We start from the raw sequence: 16,889 nt of genomic DNA, 5'->3' as shown, positions 1-16,889 counted from the left end.
CAGGAATGATGCACTTTGTTGGTACCATTTTAAAAATCTCTCCAAAAATATCTCCAAAAGTTGAATCTGTTCATCTGGACGTAGCGTTTTGTGGGAGAAACGTTTCGTCACTCATCCAAGTGACTTCTTCAGTCTCAGCTGACTGCAGGTTTCCCCAAACCTTATAAACAGTACATTTGCATAATGACTGAAACCAGCCCACTGAAGGAACAATGGGCTGTGAGGTCAGTTCCTTAATCATAATTATGCAAATTCCCATGACCATTGATCATGGAAATGGTCATGGGAATTTGCATAATTATGATTATGCAAATAATCATAATTATTATGCAAATGCAGTCAGCTGAGACTGAAGAAGTCACTTGGATGAGTGACGAAACGTTTCTCCCACAAAACGCTACGTCCAGATGAAGAGATTCAACTTTTGGAGATTTACTTTCCTGGATGATTGAGAATGCATCAAGACCTCTCCAAAAATAATTTATACAAGAGATCAGTGGAAAGCTCGTTAACATGAGACTCCTTATAATGACTTGTTCAAATATAAAGCCAACAAGAAGCACAGGACCAGCAGAAGTGTCACAAAACCAATTACTTTTGGATCGGCCTGTAAAATTCCTCAGTTTTCCCAAACAGACGACCCGTGTTACAGCTCGATTTCAAGCCGGATCCCTGATCAAGCAATCATGCAGAATCACCACACACAAATACGATTCTTTAAACGAATCATACAATAAACACATTTTGATGAAATCCTAAAATGAGGTGTCTGTGTCAGGTCGATTTTTTTTGTTTGTTTGTTTGTTTTTTTAATGAACGCTGTTCTTTAACCCCCCCCCAAAAAAAACAAAACAAAAAAAACCTTTACTGCAGCATAACGACACGGGAGAGCACACCAGAAGGCTCTTTGCCGTCACCCAGTGCTGCCCTGAAGCCTTCTTGTTGCCGAGCCCTTGCCAGTTTTGCAAGTGAGAGGAACGACCGAGGCTCTGTGATGGCCAGATCACTGATGACGCGACGGTTGAGCTGGACGCTGCTCTATATGGTGAGAAAAAGGAAGAGTGAGCCAACAGAATTTTTAAAAAGACATGAGCTGCAAAACTATCTAGCAAAACCAACCTTAGTCAGATTGTGCATGAGGGCGGGATATTTCATGCCGTGCTCTCGTGTTGCTGCAGCAATCCGTGAGATCCAGAGCTGATGAATCAAGGAGACAACACATAGGATCAATTATACTGAAGCAAACTGATTTCTAATCTTACACACACCAATCAGCTGCAATATTAAATCCAAAGAGAGGAAGTGAACAACATCCTGTTACACTGCAAAGTTCTGCTGGGAAATGCACAGCAGTGGCCTCCCCCAGCCAGAGAACACACCCCAACACACTACAAAAATTGCTCAGGAACAGCTCGATGAACAGGACATAGAGCCCAAAGTGCTGACCCGACTTCAAATTCTCCCAATTTAATCAAAATAAGTCAGTATCCCCTGTCAACACTAAGGCAAGACAGCAGACTGAGTTTGGAGCAGAACTGAGGTTTTAGAATAGAATAGAATAGAACAGAACAGAACAGAATGCCTTTATTGTCATTATACAGATGTACAATGAGATACGCAGCATCTCCTACTCAGTGCAAACACGTAGGTGGGGGTGCACAGTTTCTGCAGCACTATATACATATGAACAGTATTTACAGAAAAAATATATATAAAGTGTAGAAAATTACAATCTGGTAAAAAAAAAAAGTAAATAAATAGTGCTACGTATATACAGTTTGGGTTATTGCACAGAGGTGGTTTATCCTTGAAATGGGTGGTGGAACCGTGTTTCTCAGTGCATGTGTGGACATGGAAGGAGTGCTTTCAAGTTGTTCACCCCAAATTCTGACCCTACAATCCAAATGTCATGGCAGAATTCAAGATGCATCAGACCAGGCAATGCGTTTTCGATCTTCTGCAGTGAAATTTTGCTGATCCTGCGCCAATTGTAGCTTCAGTTTCTTTCTCTTAGCAGACAGGACCCCCTGTGGTCTTCTTCATTTAGATATCCTCTAACCCTTGATTGTAATGCGAGGTTATTTTAGTTAATCTCGCCTTCCTATCGCCTCTGGCATCAACAAAGGACTTTTCGCACAGAGAACTGCCCCTCACTGCATTGTTTCCTCTTTTTTTGGACCATTTTCTGTAAACCCTAGAGATGGTCGTGTTGGAAAATCCCAGCAGATAAACTGAAAAATTCAGACCAGCCTGTCTGACACAAAATGCCACAACATGTTTAAAGTCACTGAAATCTCCCTCCTTCATCCATTCTGATGTTCAGTGTGAACTTGAGCTGGTCATCTTCACCATGTCAAGACGCCTGAATGCACCGGGTTGCTGTCAGGTGATCGGCTTATTAGTATTTTGTGTTAACAAGCAGTTGAACAGGTGAACCTAATGAAGTGGCCTGTTAGTAATGTAGACACCGCTGCTGAACTAGCCCAAAGCTTTATTTTCTATTTAATTATTATATAGCGGACTAATGGAGTGAAAATATCAAGTATTTGATTCAAACCGACCAAAAAATAAAGAAAATATAACCAGTTATCTGAGAAACATGCTTTCATTTAGTCATCTTGTGATGCACCTGATTTATCTTCTTGGGGATCCTTTAGGTGGTCATGACGCCAGTCAGGAATCACTTGATAAGCAAAAAGCTATCAGTAGTGTTTGTTTTAAATATACTTGCACCCAGAATCTGCTGAAAAGTCTATTACATAGACTACGATTGCTACTATCAGAAAAAAATCCAAATGCCATGCAGTAATATTTGGGTGTTCTTACCGTCCTCATGTTGCGCTTCTTGAGTTTCCGAGCTTTGGTGGCGTACACGAACGCCCTCCTGACAGCCAGCACAGCCAGGCTGTAGCAGCGGTTCTTCCTGCCTCTGAAGTGCTGTTGGAAGAACCGACAAAGAAGTGACAACAATACCTGTTACAGGTCTTTAACACGACGAGGATGCAATAAACAAAACACCACAGCTTCTACAAACATTATGAATGAGCTCCAGCAGCAATCACTCCAGGAGATAGCCAATAACCGTACCCGTGCATGCTTGAGGACCTCCTGGACCTTCCAGTATCTGTCGGGTCCTCGGCTTCTGATCCAACAAGAGAGCGTCAGAAACACCATTTCAGTCCTCCCGTCACCTCACCGTAGTGTCCACTTTTAAAAGAATAAACACGTAATAAGTGACCTCCAACCAAGCACTCTCGGTGTTATGAGAGCTCAATAACTCCGCACGCCGCACGTCGACAAACCGAGGCGCACTCTGGGTACGTTCAATTTAAAATTCTGTCAGAGGCGGCGTGCGGGTTAATTCAACACAAACAACTTCATCAATTGCACCAGACGGCTAAGGTTTACAAAACAAAAAACAGAACAAAAGCCTGAAAAGAAAATGTCAAACATTAGATTACAGATCGGTAAAAACACACACTTTCTAAAGGACGTGTTTGCTTCAGTGCGCAACACGTCGGTGTACAAAACAAACGCACGCACTGAGTTGAATGCTGGGATAGCGAGCTGCGGAGGTCAAAGGAGAGACGATCCAAAATGTCGGTCGCCAGTTTTACGTCCTTGACTCGATGCGGTGTTTTGGCATTCCGCTCTCCCGCAGGACTCTTGGTATGTTGATGGTTATTAGGGAAAAGTAAATAGTTTCATCGCGAACCGCTGCTGTCATCAGCCGGCCCGGTGTCAGCTTTTAGACCGGTTACAGCTCTCTACGTGAGGGTTCCGTCTATGTTCTGAAGTCCGGGTTACATAGTGTAGCTGTTAACTATGGTTCAGCTGGTTAACGCTAAATGTGTTGGAATGCATGTCTAAAAGACACTAAAAGTGAATAATATCAGAGCTTTGTGCAGAAAAATGTATTAAAAAGACACAATCCGAAAAAAATGATATTCTATTGCAATGAAGTTTGTGTTTTATGAAACCATCTCTGACTCCTATTAATACAGGATATTTTATTGGTATTGATTAAAGGTTATTTAGACAAAGTAAATGTAGTAATTGGAGCAGGTACTTCATCCTGGTCATGATTGAAGAGGACTTTAAGTATCATGGACTCTGCACTAATAAATCACTACTGCATACCTGTGTCCCAAAGCGGGTGTGTGTGTGTTTTAAATTATTATTAGTGTGAATGCTTGTAAAAGCATTCACAGTATTGTTGTTGTAATCTTTATTATTATTATATATTCCGTACGTTTTTTGGCATCTATCTCCTTCAAAACCGTTCAACTTAGAAAAACCATTCAAACACCGTTAGATTCCTCTTCTTTTGGACATGACTGCTTCTACTTTTCTCATTTATAACATTTATATTTTTAAAATTATTCAACTTTTTTCAACAAAAATTTCCCATGTATTTCAATGGGGAGACCCTTCAAATTCTCCTTCAACTTACTCATTTTTAAACTCTTATTACTTCCACATACGTTGACATAGAGCCACCATTCAAACTTTAAAACGAAGACAAGACATTCAACTATTCAACTTGTATTTATCTTTTCAATATCTGTTATACTTTTTCTTCAGTTCCAGTTTAAGTTTCATGATGATTTTTCAGCCGTTTCAGAGTTTATAATGGGTGTGTATGGGACGGAATGTTGGGGCTAGAGTGAGACAGCTGAACTGCTAGAGTGAGAGGAGCAAAAAAATAAATCTTAAAATATTTTTTAAAACTGCTGCTGTGTCCACGGTGTTTGGTCTACAGGTATGATTTTACCCTCAAAACGTAGCCATCGCTGTCCTCTTTCATCCAATGTGTTTACTATTGTACTAGGTGTTATGGTTCTTTCATAAATGTCACCAAAGCACAGCCTCCTTCCTCCAACTCCTCCATAGACTCTAATGTTAAAATGGCTCAGAAGGTTCGTTTGAAAACCAGAAGAGCATGGTGTCTTTACACTGTCACCACGTCCATATAATAAACTCCACAGGCATGAAAACTGAGAATTAGGTAGACTGGACATTGCTGCCGCTCACGGTGAAAGAATTTCGTCAATAGGACCTGTACTTTTCATTTGGGAAGGATTTGTTTGGGCCTGACTTTTCTGTTCATTTTAAGCAGCAAAAGTGAGGTGCATGTCTGTGCGTGTGTATGGAGCCATTGGGTGCAGTCACTATAGCAACCAGGCTCACACCTGCCTGCCTAACGAGCTCTCTCTCTCTCACTGTGCCAAGATTCATCTTAAACACTTCTCTTTCAACTGCTGCTGTGTCCACAGTGTTTGCTCTACAGCCATCATTTTACCCTCAAAACGTCGCCATCGTTCTTCTCTTTCCAACAGCGTGTCTTTCCAAGCTCAGAGATGTAAACCTTTAAAACTGTGTGGATCCAAGTGGAGGGATCACATTTTAGTCATTCAGTGATTCAAAGAATATGAACTTTTAATATTCATTCAGATGTTTTCTGACTCTAATTTTCTTTTCTCATTTCTTAGGTTTTTCTAATATACATTTAAAACATTTTCAGCTATTTTCCAGCTTCTTCTGTGTGAACATAAGATTTCAAAAGTTCTGCACTTTTGTTTTCAGGTTAAAAACTCTGTATTTTCCAGCTCATTCAATATTTTTGGCTTAATATTCAGCAATTAATTCATTTCAGTGCATACATTCAGATTCAAGCATTCACACTGCAGTTTCTTCAGAAAATGCACTTTCTAGTTATATTTGATTTCTCGCCTGTCCTCCCTGTGACCAGGCGGTACGGTATGCACAGACAGCAGCAGCTCCAGCAGTGCAGCCCAGGATAAAGAAGTTCCAGGTGTACAGATGGGATCCAGACACTCCAGGGGACAAACCCCGAATGCAGACCTATGAGATTGACCTCAACACGTGAGTGTCATAGATTTGGATATCTGGCATCCAGGCAGAGCAATTTCCTGTCATTGATTAGAGAAAGGTTTATTAAAAGAAGACTCAACAGTCCAGCAGCTTTCCATTTTAGCCCAGATATGCCAGTGGAGTCTTCATTTTTCAGGTGTTTGTTGGTTAGGATGTTGCTGAGAATATACTCTGGTCTAAACAAAGGACATTGTTAATGGACTGACTAATGCTTTCTGATGGCTTCAGTAACAGGTGGCCCTGACAGCCTGGCATATTTTGAGTCCTCTTCCTTCACCTGTTCTCTAATCAGCTTTATTAAACTCTCAGCTCATGTATGTCAGCGTGACACTGCTGAATGCTGAGTAATGCTGCTCAGCCGTATCATCTGTCTGGGTTTCAGCTGATCAAGTAAACACATCAGACAAGCTGCTTTCACGATTTCATGTTACAGAATTTTGCTTTTACTTACTGTGTTTTGTTTTTCTTCATCCAGCTGTGGCCCAATGGTTCTCGATGCGCTCATCAAGATCAAGAATGAGATTGACCCCACTCTGACATTTCGTCGCTCCTGCAGAGAAGGTCAGTAACACAGGGGCTGGAGTTGCACCTTTAAAAAGAGTTTACAGAGTCTACAGCACCTGAGTCAATGCTTTTAGACTCTTAAAGACTGACAAAGCCCATCTTTAAGAAGCCCAGTTGCATTCAGCTCAAGCGCTTTATACTTGAGCTGAATGCAACGTCGATGCTGATTGGCTAGCAGGTAGGCCAGAGCAGGGAGTTCAACTCAAAGTAAGAAGTGCAAACCCCCCCCCCCCCAAAAAAAACATTAACGGTAAAAAAGAAAAGTACAGACAGCAGCTGCAGTGGAAACTTCTCATTGTTTTTATTACTCAGTTTCACTGTTTGGTTGACGACCAACAACAGCACGAGCAAGAGTTGCCCACAGACTGGTTGTACCACATCTGTTGTTGTCCTCAAAAGTTAAATCTCAATAATAAATGCTATTCTTATCATTTTGATTCTGCTTTAACCAGGTATTTGTGGGTCCTGTGCGATGAACATCGAAGGAGGAAACACACTCGCCTGCCTCAACAAGATCGACTCCAACGTCAGCAAGCCGACTAAGATTTACCCTCTGCCACACATGTACGTCGTCAAGGACCTGGTACCTGTAAGTCAGCTTCATCGAACATCTGGAACGAAGCATTTACTTTGCAGTCCTGTTGCTGTTTTATAAGCTAGCACAGCCATCACATTATCACACACAAGTACTAAGAGTTTAGAGTCATTAACAGCTGGTTGCTTTTTTTATTTTGCATGTGCAAAATTTAGTGTTGAAGTAACAAATGTCACACTGTTTTTTTCAAGAGTGAAAAAACACATTAGCATTTATAACAACTGTTACATTTTTCTTTATTTGTTTTATTTCCAGCCTTTTTTAAACCAGATCTAATAAATCAGATGCATGGATGCCTTTTTAGGAGTGTTGGTGCTGTGGATTATTTGATGTGGATGTTCCTGATTCTTAATTTTCTAGATGATTAAACAGGACAAATAAATCAGACTAATCTAAAAATCAGAAACACTCAAAAGATTAATAGAGGCTGAATTTGCATTGTCTGACTTTCCATCTTTCTTGTTAACACCTTCTCAATACAGAGAGGAGGAGGGATGGAGAGGGGTGATTCTTGTTTGTCAGGTGGCTGGATGAATGTAAAACCCTGCTATTAACCAGCGGCGTGCACAAATAAAATCTGAATAATTTGTTTAACCAACTAGTGTTTCTGCCGCCAGCTAGCAAAAACAGCAACGCTTAATTGTCTGGTCGACTAATCTTGGGCATCCCTTTTTAATGCTCAGTAGACCCGATGGTTAAATGCTGCTTTGAACTGATTAATTTACGATGCTGGTTGGGTCTTGGTGTGAAGAAGCTACTGCTCAGTCTTCTCTGTGGAAGCTAAAATCCAGCAAAATGTAAATTGAGGCAGATTTTGTTTAATAACAGCAGATCAGTTTTTTTGTTTAGTTTTTTTAGCATTTGAATGTAAGGCTGCTTGATTACAGCAAGAAATCATAATTGCAGATTCACATTGAAGATCTTAAACAATGATTATTAAAGATGACAGACTTAGAAAAAGTTTAAATAAATAGAAAAACAAGAATTAGGTTGATTTGTCACCAAAGTAAAGGGAAAGAGAGAAAACTGTGTGGCAGAATAATCATTTTATCCATCTTATCTAGTTCTAACAGTCACTGGAAGCCAAGCGTGTAATTAAAATAAAATGTGAGTGATTCGCACACATACTTCGACACGTGGATTGGAGGAGCCTGGGATTGATCAGCTGATCCTTTTGATTGGTAGTCGACCACCTCTATCATCTGAGCCGCAGCCGCCTGTGTAGGCAGTTCAGTTTGGGTGGATTCATGAGTGTAGCATTGTGTTTGCAGGACATGAGTAACTTCTACGCCCAGTACAAGTCCATCGAACCCTACCTGAAGAAGAAGGATGAGTCCAAGGAAGGGAAGGAGCAGTACCTGCAGTCTGTGGAGGACCGGCAGAAGCTGGTACATTTGTCTTTGTTTGTTTTTTCACTGTCCCATAACATTCAGTCTTCCAGCACATTAAGGAAAATTATCTTTACTTGCTTCTCTCCCATGTAGGACGGGCTGTATGAGTGTATTCTGTGCGCCTGTTGCAGCACCAGCTGCCCAAGTTACTGGTGGAACGGAGACAAATACCTCGGGCCTGCTGTGCTCATGCAGGTGTGTGTTTGAGCGTTTTAACATGCAGGATGGTCTGTTATAGTCCGAATCAGCACGGCTGTGTAGTAAACCTTTGTCGTGTCTCAGGCGTACCGCTGGATGATTGACTCACGAGACGAGTACACAGAAGAACGGTTGTCCAAGCTGCAGGATCCTTTCTCGCTCTACCGCTGCCACACCATCATGAACTGCACCAAGACCTGTCCCAAGGTAACCTCTCAGCACACAAACACATCACTGCTGACACTTCAGGTACATCTCAGCAGCATCGTACAGAGTCTACTCAGATGTTTGAATAAGTTTTTGTGTTTTCTGTGCTCTTCCTGTCAGGGCCTGAACCCAGGAAAAGCGATCGCTGAGATCAAGAAGATGATGGCCACATACAAGGAGAAGACGGCAGCTGCTGTCTGAAACCTCATTTATCCTCTGGATCTTCTTATCCCTCCATGATTAAATTATATAATGATGAAAAAATGCTTCTTCAGGTCTGTTGGGCCAGTGTACCATGTATCTCCACCACCACCACTACATCCTGCAGTCAGCTGTAGCAGAAGTGTGTGTGTGTGGTTGGAGAACTTGGTGTGACATAAACGCACATGTACAGTATGAATGAAGGAGAGAGAGCGCGTCTGAGTCTTACATGTACCATAAAATAGGTGTTTACCTCCAACTTTACTGTGTTTGTGTACTTGATGCTGCAGAGTAAAATCCAGGCGTTTCTTTGTGTCTTTCAGCTCGTTGCTTTTCATGTTAACAGCTGGTTCACAGACATGTTCCCTCAGATCTTCCAGCATACTGACATCAGTCTTTGTTTTGATGGAAATAAATAAGTTTAAATTCTGGTTGCGGTCTTTCACTCGTGATTATTTCTCCTGTCGTCCTACTACTACATTGACTTGGTGTCCTCTGGGTGTCACTGTTGAGCAGAGCCAAATGAGTTGAACCATCTGAAGCTTTTCAACCATCAATAAAACTCATATTGTATGTTGACTGTAATTAAAGAGGCACTAAAATCCTGCTTTATGTTGTAAAATGGAGTTTGTCATCTGTACAGCAGACTAATCTCTGGAGGACTCAAAGCAGAACTTTGCTTTCAGTGCTGTGGGTATGTACAGAGACAGAAAAAGGTATCGCTGCCCACAAACCTCATTTTAAAGTTAATTCTGGCATAAAATGAGTTTGTTTACACAAGAAAGGAGTTCAGCTTTATAAAGTGCACATTCATACAATGTGAACCCCAACAAGCCTCTGGCAGCCATCTGCAAAACACCAGCTGTGGGATGATGGGACAGAGAAGATAGAAATTCAAACTTTGGGAGAGAGAAGAAGGAAAAAAAAGTGGAGTAGAGTGCATCATGGGAAGTCTGCCAGCAGCCTGAGCCTATATTGCAGCAGCAGGGTCACCTGATCGAGCCCTGACTGTAAGCTTTACCAAAAAGCTTAAAATCTAAAAATTGAGAGGGTGTCTGTCTCCCAAAACCAAGCTGGGAGCTGGTTTCACAGAAGAATGGCCTTAAAGCTGAAGGCTCTGCAGTAAGCCTGCAGTCTGGGAGCGATCTACGAGGTCTTTAAGATGCGACGAGGCCTGATTATTTAAAAACTTTCTATGCGTACAGAATTTAACAAGGACCCACATGCAATTGTATTGTATAAAGGAAAACATGGCTGGTATTTATGTGTGCTGAGATTAAATACAAGACATCAATGCCAGGAAAAAAGGACCAAAAAACTGGTGTGACTCAACCCTGATATGTTAGGAGCATTATACTGTATATTTGTGTGCTCACATGTGCATTAAAGATTGCCAAAGGTTCAAGTGTATAAACAATTAGTTGCTCTGCGTGAAATTCTCAGACAGTTTTTTTGGTACTTTTGTCACTTTATATTGTTTTATCAGTGAAAGGAGGACATCACAGACTGTGAGCACAGAAGCCCCACCCACCCGCTGACCAGACCTTCTGTTTGCAAAGGCCAGCCAATCAGAAGAAAGCCATCTAAAAAATTATATGGGAAGATAGCTAAAAGTCTTGTTTCAAGCAGTAGATGAACTACATGAAAGGGCTGCACCAGGGCTCATATTAAGAAAAATGAGGATTATTTTGAACTGTAAATTATGCTAAACTATCCTGGAAGCATAAGAATAAAACACGGAGCTGGAAATTAGCACTACGGATCACGTGATCTTACCCTTCGATTTCATACTTTCATAGCGTTTATAGCTCTTCACTGACAGGGTTGGTGCTGGTCGTTGCTGGAGTCCGGGGCTGGACCGGGGAGGAGACTGCAGATGCGGGGTGGTACAATGTGGCGCTGGAAGTCCTCCTGCACTCACAGGACACATGAGAGCAGGAGAAAGTCGGAGCGAATTGAGTCAAAGTTGGGTAAGATCTCTGAAAAAAGTCGCATGACTGGTTTAGTTTGACTTTCTTGTTTCTTTTTTATTATTATTACTAAATGCACGTATGAAATTAGTTATAGACTTAACCTGATCTAAACTGCATTTATGCTGAAGGTTATGGAGGAGGGAAAAAAAATCAGGAGACATTTTTTTGTGCACAGACTTCATGCAGTGCGGTGAGTCCTGAAAGGACTTCAAAGCATTCCTGGCGCTTATCAGGCTGCTTAATGCAAACCAAAAATAGCCGAGGATATTCTGGGTGTATATTAATGGCTGTTGAGAATTGACATGTGGTCCTGTGTTTTCACTGGAGAGAAGAAGAGGGAGGAGGAGGAGGGACTGCAGCGATGGCACTGGTGAGAGGGTGAAAACTAAACCCTCTCTCCAGCCTCTCTCTGTCATTGAGTGGGGGGAAAATTGAGCTGCTTCCAGAGAATAGGGGTCGATGAGGGCATATGCAGAAATGATTCATTACTGTTCCCTTTTTAAACTATAAATATATATAAAAAAACAAAACAAAAAAAACAAATTGTGCAAAAATGGATGACAGCAGAGCATCTCCTGATTGTGGGGGGTTTTTTTTGTGTATGTGTGTGTAGGGGGGGGGGGTCTGTAACTGGGAGAGGGGGGCTAATGGCTCCCAGATGTGTGCTGTGAAAACATATGGTTTCCGAAAGCCACTGTGATGCACACCAAGAACTGCATGTGTGTGTGTGTGTGTGTGTGTGTGTGTGTGTTATAGTGTTACACAAAGATGCACAAATTGCTTGGCATGCATGCACAACTTGTGCAAAAAGTGTTTTACTCACAGATTTTGTGTCCAAATGTGACCTAGAAAATCTGCATTTAGTTACACACACACACACACACACAAACACACACACACAAAGGGGAGGGAGAAAAGAAAAGAGTGGGTTTTGTGTATGAACCACACAATCAGGTTTAGTGCATGAAGTGGCCCACAGTGCAGCAGCAGCTGTGGAGGAGGAGCGTTCATACTTTCCACGAAGTGGAAAAGTACTTTAGTCAGTGTAAGGTAATGAGTTTTACTGTATGTAACAGTGTGACTTCATGAATGTCACTAACGGATTCAGAGTGGGTTTGGTTTTTTTTTTTTTTTTTGTGCAACAACACCAGTCATTGTTTTTTAATATCCACATTTAAAAAAAGCTCTGTTGCTTGGTGGGGTAAAGAAGAAAGAAAAGGGGGGAAAGGAGGTGGGGGGGCTGGAGGAAATGACCAGTAAGAGCGACAGAAGGGAAATGAAGGATGAGGAGGTATAAAGAGGGAGGGATGAAGAAAACCCAGAGAGAAAGAGTGTGGGGTGGGGTCGAGGGGTCCTCTGTTTCTTTTCCTGGAATGCAGACTGTGTGCTGCAGCGAGGAAAAGCTGTAAAACACAAAGTTTGTTCTGAGGAAGACGTGCCACATTCTTGCTGCCACAGTTCCCCGGTGGAGGAGGTGGTGGTGTTGGTCACAGTGGGGATGATGGCTTAAGGGGGGCAGAAGTAGGGGGGGTGGAAAGGTGACGGAGGACGGGGGAAAGAGAAGGAGACCAAAGCAGTGTCCAGCACTGAGCACTTTATCCCCCTCATGTTGTTTTGTTCTGATTAATACTCTCATTTTCCCTCCAGTATTAAAGTCAGTCTACCTCCCAGAGCGACCATGAGAGTCCTCCTGCTACTCTGCATGCCAGGTAACTGCACCACAGGCCTCTATGAGCTGAAACAGCTTAAAAAACAAATATGTTCTCTGTAACATCAAAGGCTCAATATTAAATGTTTGGACATTTTGTTATAATAGATTTATTTGCTTTCTTGCTTCAAGTTAGGTAATGAGATGAAATGTTACACTTTGGGAGTGAGAACGTGTTGGATTCTCATGTCTGTATCATGCATGAAAAGCTCATCGATCAACAACTTAAATAAGATTAAATGACAGATAAATAGTTCAGTCTAAGGGTAACAACAAAGCCCTACCAACATTTAAAAAAAATGTCAAACTATTCCTTTATTTATTCCTGTATTCATTTCATATTCAGACCTCAACAACAAAACAGCCCAACAGCACCTGTTATCACCGTTGTCCAGTTTAGTCCCACACACTCCTTCCTCTCGACCAAAAATGCCGAAAACCTCCCGAAACTTTTCAAACTTTAACAGAAAATTGCTGCCCACTGTAAAAAACAAAGATCAAAAAAATTTTAAGGGCGACACACATGTTCACTATTCCTCGAATAGCAACGAACTGAGAAAAAGCTGCAAAGATAACATGTATGCTGTTCTGAATAATAGTGAGATACAGCAGCAGAAAGTCTCACTTGGCATTTTTTAAGTACACCTGTTCCACAGCTTGAACCAAAATGTTTAATCAGCCAATCAAATGGCGGCAGCCCAGTGGATCTAGGCGTGTAGTCATGGCCAAGACGACCTGCTGAAGTTGAAACCGAGCATCAGAATGAGAAAGATAGGTGACTTTGAACGTGAAGCTGAGACTAGACTTCTCACAAAATTAGCCAAGAGAAGATCGGAAAACGCTGCCTGGTGTGAGGAGTCTCAATTTCTACTGTGTTATTCAGAGGGTAGGGTCAGAATTTGGCATAACCAACATGAACGCAATGAATCCCCTGTTCAGGCTGCTGGTAGTGATGTAATGGTGTTATTCTTCTCAGTGTTCACTCACTATTGGTTAGGCTTAAGCAGAAAGGCTTCCTGCCCAAACCCCTCACGCCATGTGCTGTCTTTCTCTCCACGTTCCCGAGCTTGAAGTGATTGTGACTTGTCATTCGCAATAATGGTCCTGCAGTAGTGCTAGCTAGCGTTTGAATATGTAAAAACCACATAATTATCAGGTGCGATTGCACTTCCAGCATTTATAACGTTTCATATTTCATAACTGCCTTATTAAAGGAGATGAGTGTGATCTTAAAAGACTTAGAAAACACCAGTGATAGAGCTATTTGTGTTTGACCGACTGCACTTCTCTCATCACTCCGTCTTTGTGATTCCTCTATTTGTCTACGATGTCAACAGTTGTGCTGTTCAGCCAGCCCCAGTACCAGGATCCATATATCTTTAACGGTAAGTTAATTAATAGAATATTGGCCTACATTGTTCCTGCTCAGCATCGGTTTACATCAGAGCTCTCCACATCTGTTCTCAATTCCTCGTTATCCTCTGCTGTATCACCCACCCTCGAGGAGTTCGCCCTCCCCCTCTCTCTCTGTCTTTCTCCTGATTCATATGTTTGTCATTCACATAGCAACTGCAATGCAGTGTAAATAGCACTTTGACCAGTCTGCATCTTATTATTTTTAAACATCTTGTGTATGAAGTCATGATTACTGACTCACAAGCTTGTGAACTCGTGCAGGTGGTTCACGTTATATGGTGCAGTGCTTTCTGTGGGGTTTTTTAACTAACAGTTGATCTTATGAAACATTTTTATCTCTTGCATGTTTTAAGAATTCCAAGAGTATGAGTACACTACAGGTGAGACATTTACTTTTCTTTTTTTCAGTTTCCTCATTTTCTAAATGTTATCTCAAATGTATAAGTGGGAAAATTTCTCCATCCTCTTATTTAGACCCTCCTCGCGGAGGCTATCAGCAGCAGGTTCAGCTCAACCCCGTGATCCGTCCTGGAAAATCAGGTACGTCTGCTTAGCTCTCCTCCCGTCAGTCACAGATTTACTCCCAGTGCTGTCACGATTGAATGAATGAATGCAGACTGCCACATGTCTCATACTATTTGAAAAAAACAGATCCCGAATTCCTGACGGAGCCCACGGAGCCTGGACCTCTCGGTAAGTGATTCGGAGAGACGAGAACAGAAAACCAGTTGTTTTACATAGAGTGGAGAAATGATTCTGTTGTTTGATTCCCAGATTGCAGAGAGGAGCAGTACCTCTGCACCAGACTCTACTCAGTTCACAAACCATGCAAGCAATGCCTCAACAGCCTCTGTTTCTACAGGTAAGTACTTCTAAGGGAGCAGAATAGCAACAGAAAGCAGTGATTAGGAGTAAGATTGCATGGCTTCATTTCCTCTTGATGAATGGATATTTACCTCATGGGCACTGTGCTAGTTTTGGTCTGTTATTCTAATGTAAATATCACTGAAGCACAGCTAATTCTGATGTTAACAATGTGCTGGAACTACAGTGCATTTATGCAGATCCAAAACAAAAGGAATGAGGTTTTATACGATGCAGATGTCTCAAGGTGTCTAACAAAAAGGCAACCAGGAGCCAAACTGCTCTCTTTGCCTCTCCAAGAACTTACCGGATAAAGATTGTACGGCCTGTTCTCAGCAATCATTTCAAAGACTCCATTATTCAGTTCAAACATGACTAAATAGTGTACTTGTTGGGAACAATATCCGGCTGTGGATCAACCCTCATTTAGTTCCTCTGAGTTTGTATGTGGTGCTGACTCAAAATAAACTTCAGCAGTAATGAGGAAATACCATGAAGTGCAGTGTCTCACTAAATAGGCATCGGTGGCTTTGAATCGGTATAGATCGGCTATAGACTGTTGCCTGTAGATGCAGTTGTGACTGATAAGACCGACATGATGACTGTGAGCTGCTCCTGGCCCCGCACGTGTGACCTCCGCATGTGTTTTTGTTCAGTTTGCGGCGGGTGTACGTCATCAACAAGGAGGTCTGCGTGAGGACTGTGTGCGCACATGAGGAGCTGCTCAGAGGTGGGATTCGCGTAACCTGTGTTCATGCATTTAGTCCTTGATATTTTATGTTTCTACTAATTTAAAAGGGGCAGTGCTTATTAATTAACACAAGCACTTGAACCCATCCTGTAAATATGCCAGGTTTAGCTGAACAGGCTAATTTTCATCTGCAGTCCCTGGCAGGTTAATAAATTAATCAATAAAACCAAATCTTCAAAGGCATGTAAATATAAATGAAAGAGAAACACATGCAAAAAAAACACAAATTTTAAAGTGATGGTATAAATTTGGCTTGTTATCTAAAATTTTCTACAAGCTGCTTATAGAAAATAACTTTCTAATGATTTTAATTGTCTGTGTTGGACAATAGCTCATATGAAAAAGAATCATGAGATTCATTTTAACTGACTTTTCCGTGTGTGTCTGTGTGCTTGTGTTTGTGTGTGTTCATGTTTGTGTGTGTTTAGCGGACCTGTGTCGTGATCAGTTTTCTCGCTGTGGAGTGGCGGCGCTGAGTGGCCAGTGTGCATCAATAGGAGGAAGCTGTGGGAAGAGCTGCGGTAGCTGCTGATGATCAGGGACACCACCCGCCCAGATACTGCCGCTTTTTCACCTCCCTCATCACGTTGTCTTACTTTGCCCTCCTCCCTCCCTCCTCTCCCTCTGTACACCCCCACTACCCCTGTGCAAAAAAGCACTTCTGCATTTCAGCATGTTTCTCTTCGTCTAAAATGTTCCACGTGTGTGTTTGCTCACTAGATCCTGTGTGTAAGGATACGTATAATCCAAAGGACGCTGATGACTGTATAAATCACTGGTGCTATAAAACTTTTAGAGGTGCACATAAAGCCACAGAACATCCTCTATTTTTCTTTTTTTGCATATTGTATCACATTAATCGCCTCGTGTTTACTGGTACGTTACTGTATTTGTGTTGAAAAGCAGTCATTGTCATGATCAGCTCATCAATGGTGGCCGCAGTGCACTGACATCAGACAAAACTAATCGATATCCAGCCGCCAGCTGTCTCGCTATCGAAGATCATGAGATATGTGATGAAACAGGTAGTGAGGAGTGACCTCACAAATGACCTCTGTACTACTGCTTTGTAAAACTGTCACTATAGAGACTGAGAAAAAAAATAAACTTTGTTTTGTTTTTTTAC

The 16,889-nt window shown here is 41.8% G+C and overlaps 3 protein-coding genes across 3 annotated transcripts; 2 read left to right on the top strand and 1 right to left on the bottom strand.

Annotated features, from left to right (window-relative positions):
- Positions 1–477: 477 nt before the first annotated feature.
- Positions 478–3,331, bottom strand: mrpl20 (mitochondrial ribosomal protein L20). Its single transcript, XM_003441429.5, has 4 exons — positions 3,088–3,331; positions 2,827–2,937; positions 1,120–1,197; positions 478–1,038 (listed from the first exon to the last, which is right to left on the bottom strand). Exons 1-4 carry the CDS (start codon positions 3,172–3,174, stop codon positions 865–867), a joined length of 450 nt encoding a protein of 149 aa, XP_003441477.1. The 5' UTR covers positions 3,175–3,331; the 3' UTR covers positions 478–864.
- Positions 3,332–3,515: 184 nt separating this feature from the next.
- Positions 3,516–9,482, top strand: sdhb (succinate dehydrogenase complex, subunit B, iron sulfur (Ip)). Its single transcript, XM_003441428.5, has 8 exons — positions 3,516–3,669; positions 5,753–5,886; positions 6,371–6,456; positions 6,912–7,048; positions 8,326–8,442; positions 8,539–8,640; positions 8,728–8,850; positions 8,971–9,482. The coding sequence occupies exons 1-8, from the start codon at positions 3,598–3,600 to the stop codon at positions 9,049–9,051; spliced, it is 852 nt and encodes a 283-aa protein (XP_003441476.1). The 5' UTR covers positions 3,516–3,597; the 3' UTR covers positions 9,052–9,482.
- A 1,369-nt stretch (positions 9,483–10,851) lies between these two features.
- mfap2 (microfibril associated protein 2) lies at positions 10,852–16,888 on the top strand. Its single transcript, XM_003441427.5, has 9 exons — positions 10,852–11,021; positions 12,672–12,733; positions 14,070–14,117; positions 14,502–14,528; positions 14,623–14,688; positions 14,800–14,841; positions 14,923–15,010; positions 15,669–15,742; positions 16,192–16,888. Exons 2-9 carry the CDS (start codon positions 12,703–12,705, stop codon positions 16,293–16,295), a joined length of 480 nt encoding a protein of 159 aa, XP_003441475.1. The 5' UTR covers positions 10,852–11,021; positions 12,672–12,702; the 3' UTR covers positions 16,296–16,888.
- The last annotated feature ends 1 nt before the right edge of the window (position 16,889 follows it).

The sequence above is a fragment of the Oreochromis niloticus genome, linkage group LG5, assembly GCF_001858045.2.
Source record: "Oreochromis niloticus isolate F11D_XX linkage group LG5, O_niloticus_UMD_NMBU, whole genome shotgun sequence".
Lineage (NCBI taxonomy): Eukaryota > Metazoa > Chordata > Actinopteri > Cichliformes > Cichlidae > Oreochromis > Oreochromis niloticus.
This window is presented reverse-complemented; position numbering and strand designations above follow the sequence as displayed.

Excerpts from the sequence above, each read along its gene's own strand:
- mrpl20 (XM_003441429.5), bottom strand. The coding sequence starts at position 3,174 with ATGGTGTTTCTGACGCTCTCTTGTTGGATCAGAAGCCGAGGACCCGAC. Across the intron at positions 2,938-3,087 it reads AGGTCCTCAAGCATGCACGG|CACTTCAGAGGCAGGAAGAA; the intron begins GTACGGTTATTG and ends TTCTTCCAACAG. Across the intron at positions 1,039-1,119 it reads TCATGCACAATCTGACTAAG|AGCAGCGTCCAGCTCAACCG; the intron begins GTTGGTTTTGCT and ends CTCACCATATAG.
- sdhb (XM_003441428.5), top strand. The coding sequence starts at position 3,598 with ATGTCGGTCGCCAGTTTTACGTCCTTGACTCGATGCGGTGTTTTGGCA. Across the intron at positions 5,887-6,370 it reads TATGAGATTGACCTCAACAC|CTGTGGCCCAATGGTTCTCG; the intron begins GTGAGTGTCATA and ends TTCTTCATCCAG. Across the intron at positions 6,457-6,911 it reads TCGTCGCTCCTGCAGAGAAG|GTATTTGTGGGTCCTGTGCG; the intron begins GTCAGTAACACA and ends TGCTTTAACCAG.
- mfap2 (XM_003441427.5), top strand. The coding sequence starts at position 12,703 with ATGAGAGTCCTCCTGCTACTCTGCATGCCAG. Across the intron at positions 14,689-14,799 it reads GATCCGTCCTGGAAAATCAG|ATCCCGAATTCCTGACGGAG; the intron begins GTACGTCTGCTT and ends TGAAAAAAACAG. Across the intron at positions 15,743-16,191 it reads ACATGAGGAGCTGCTCAGAG|CGGACCTGTGTCGTGATCAG; the intron begins GTGGGATTCGCG and ends GTGTGTGTTTAG.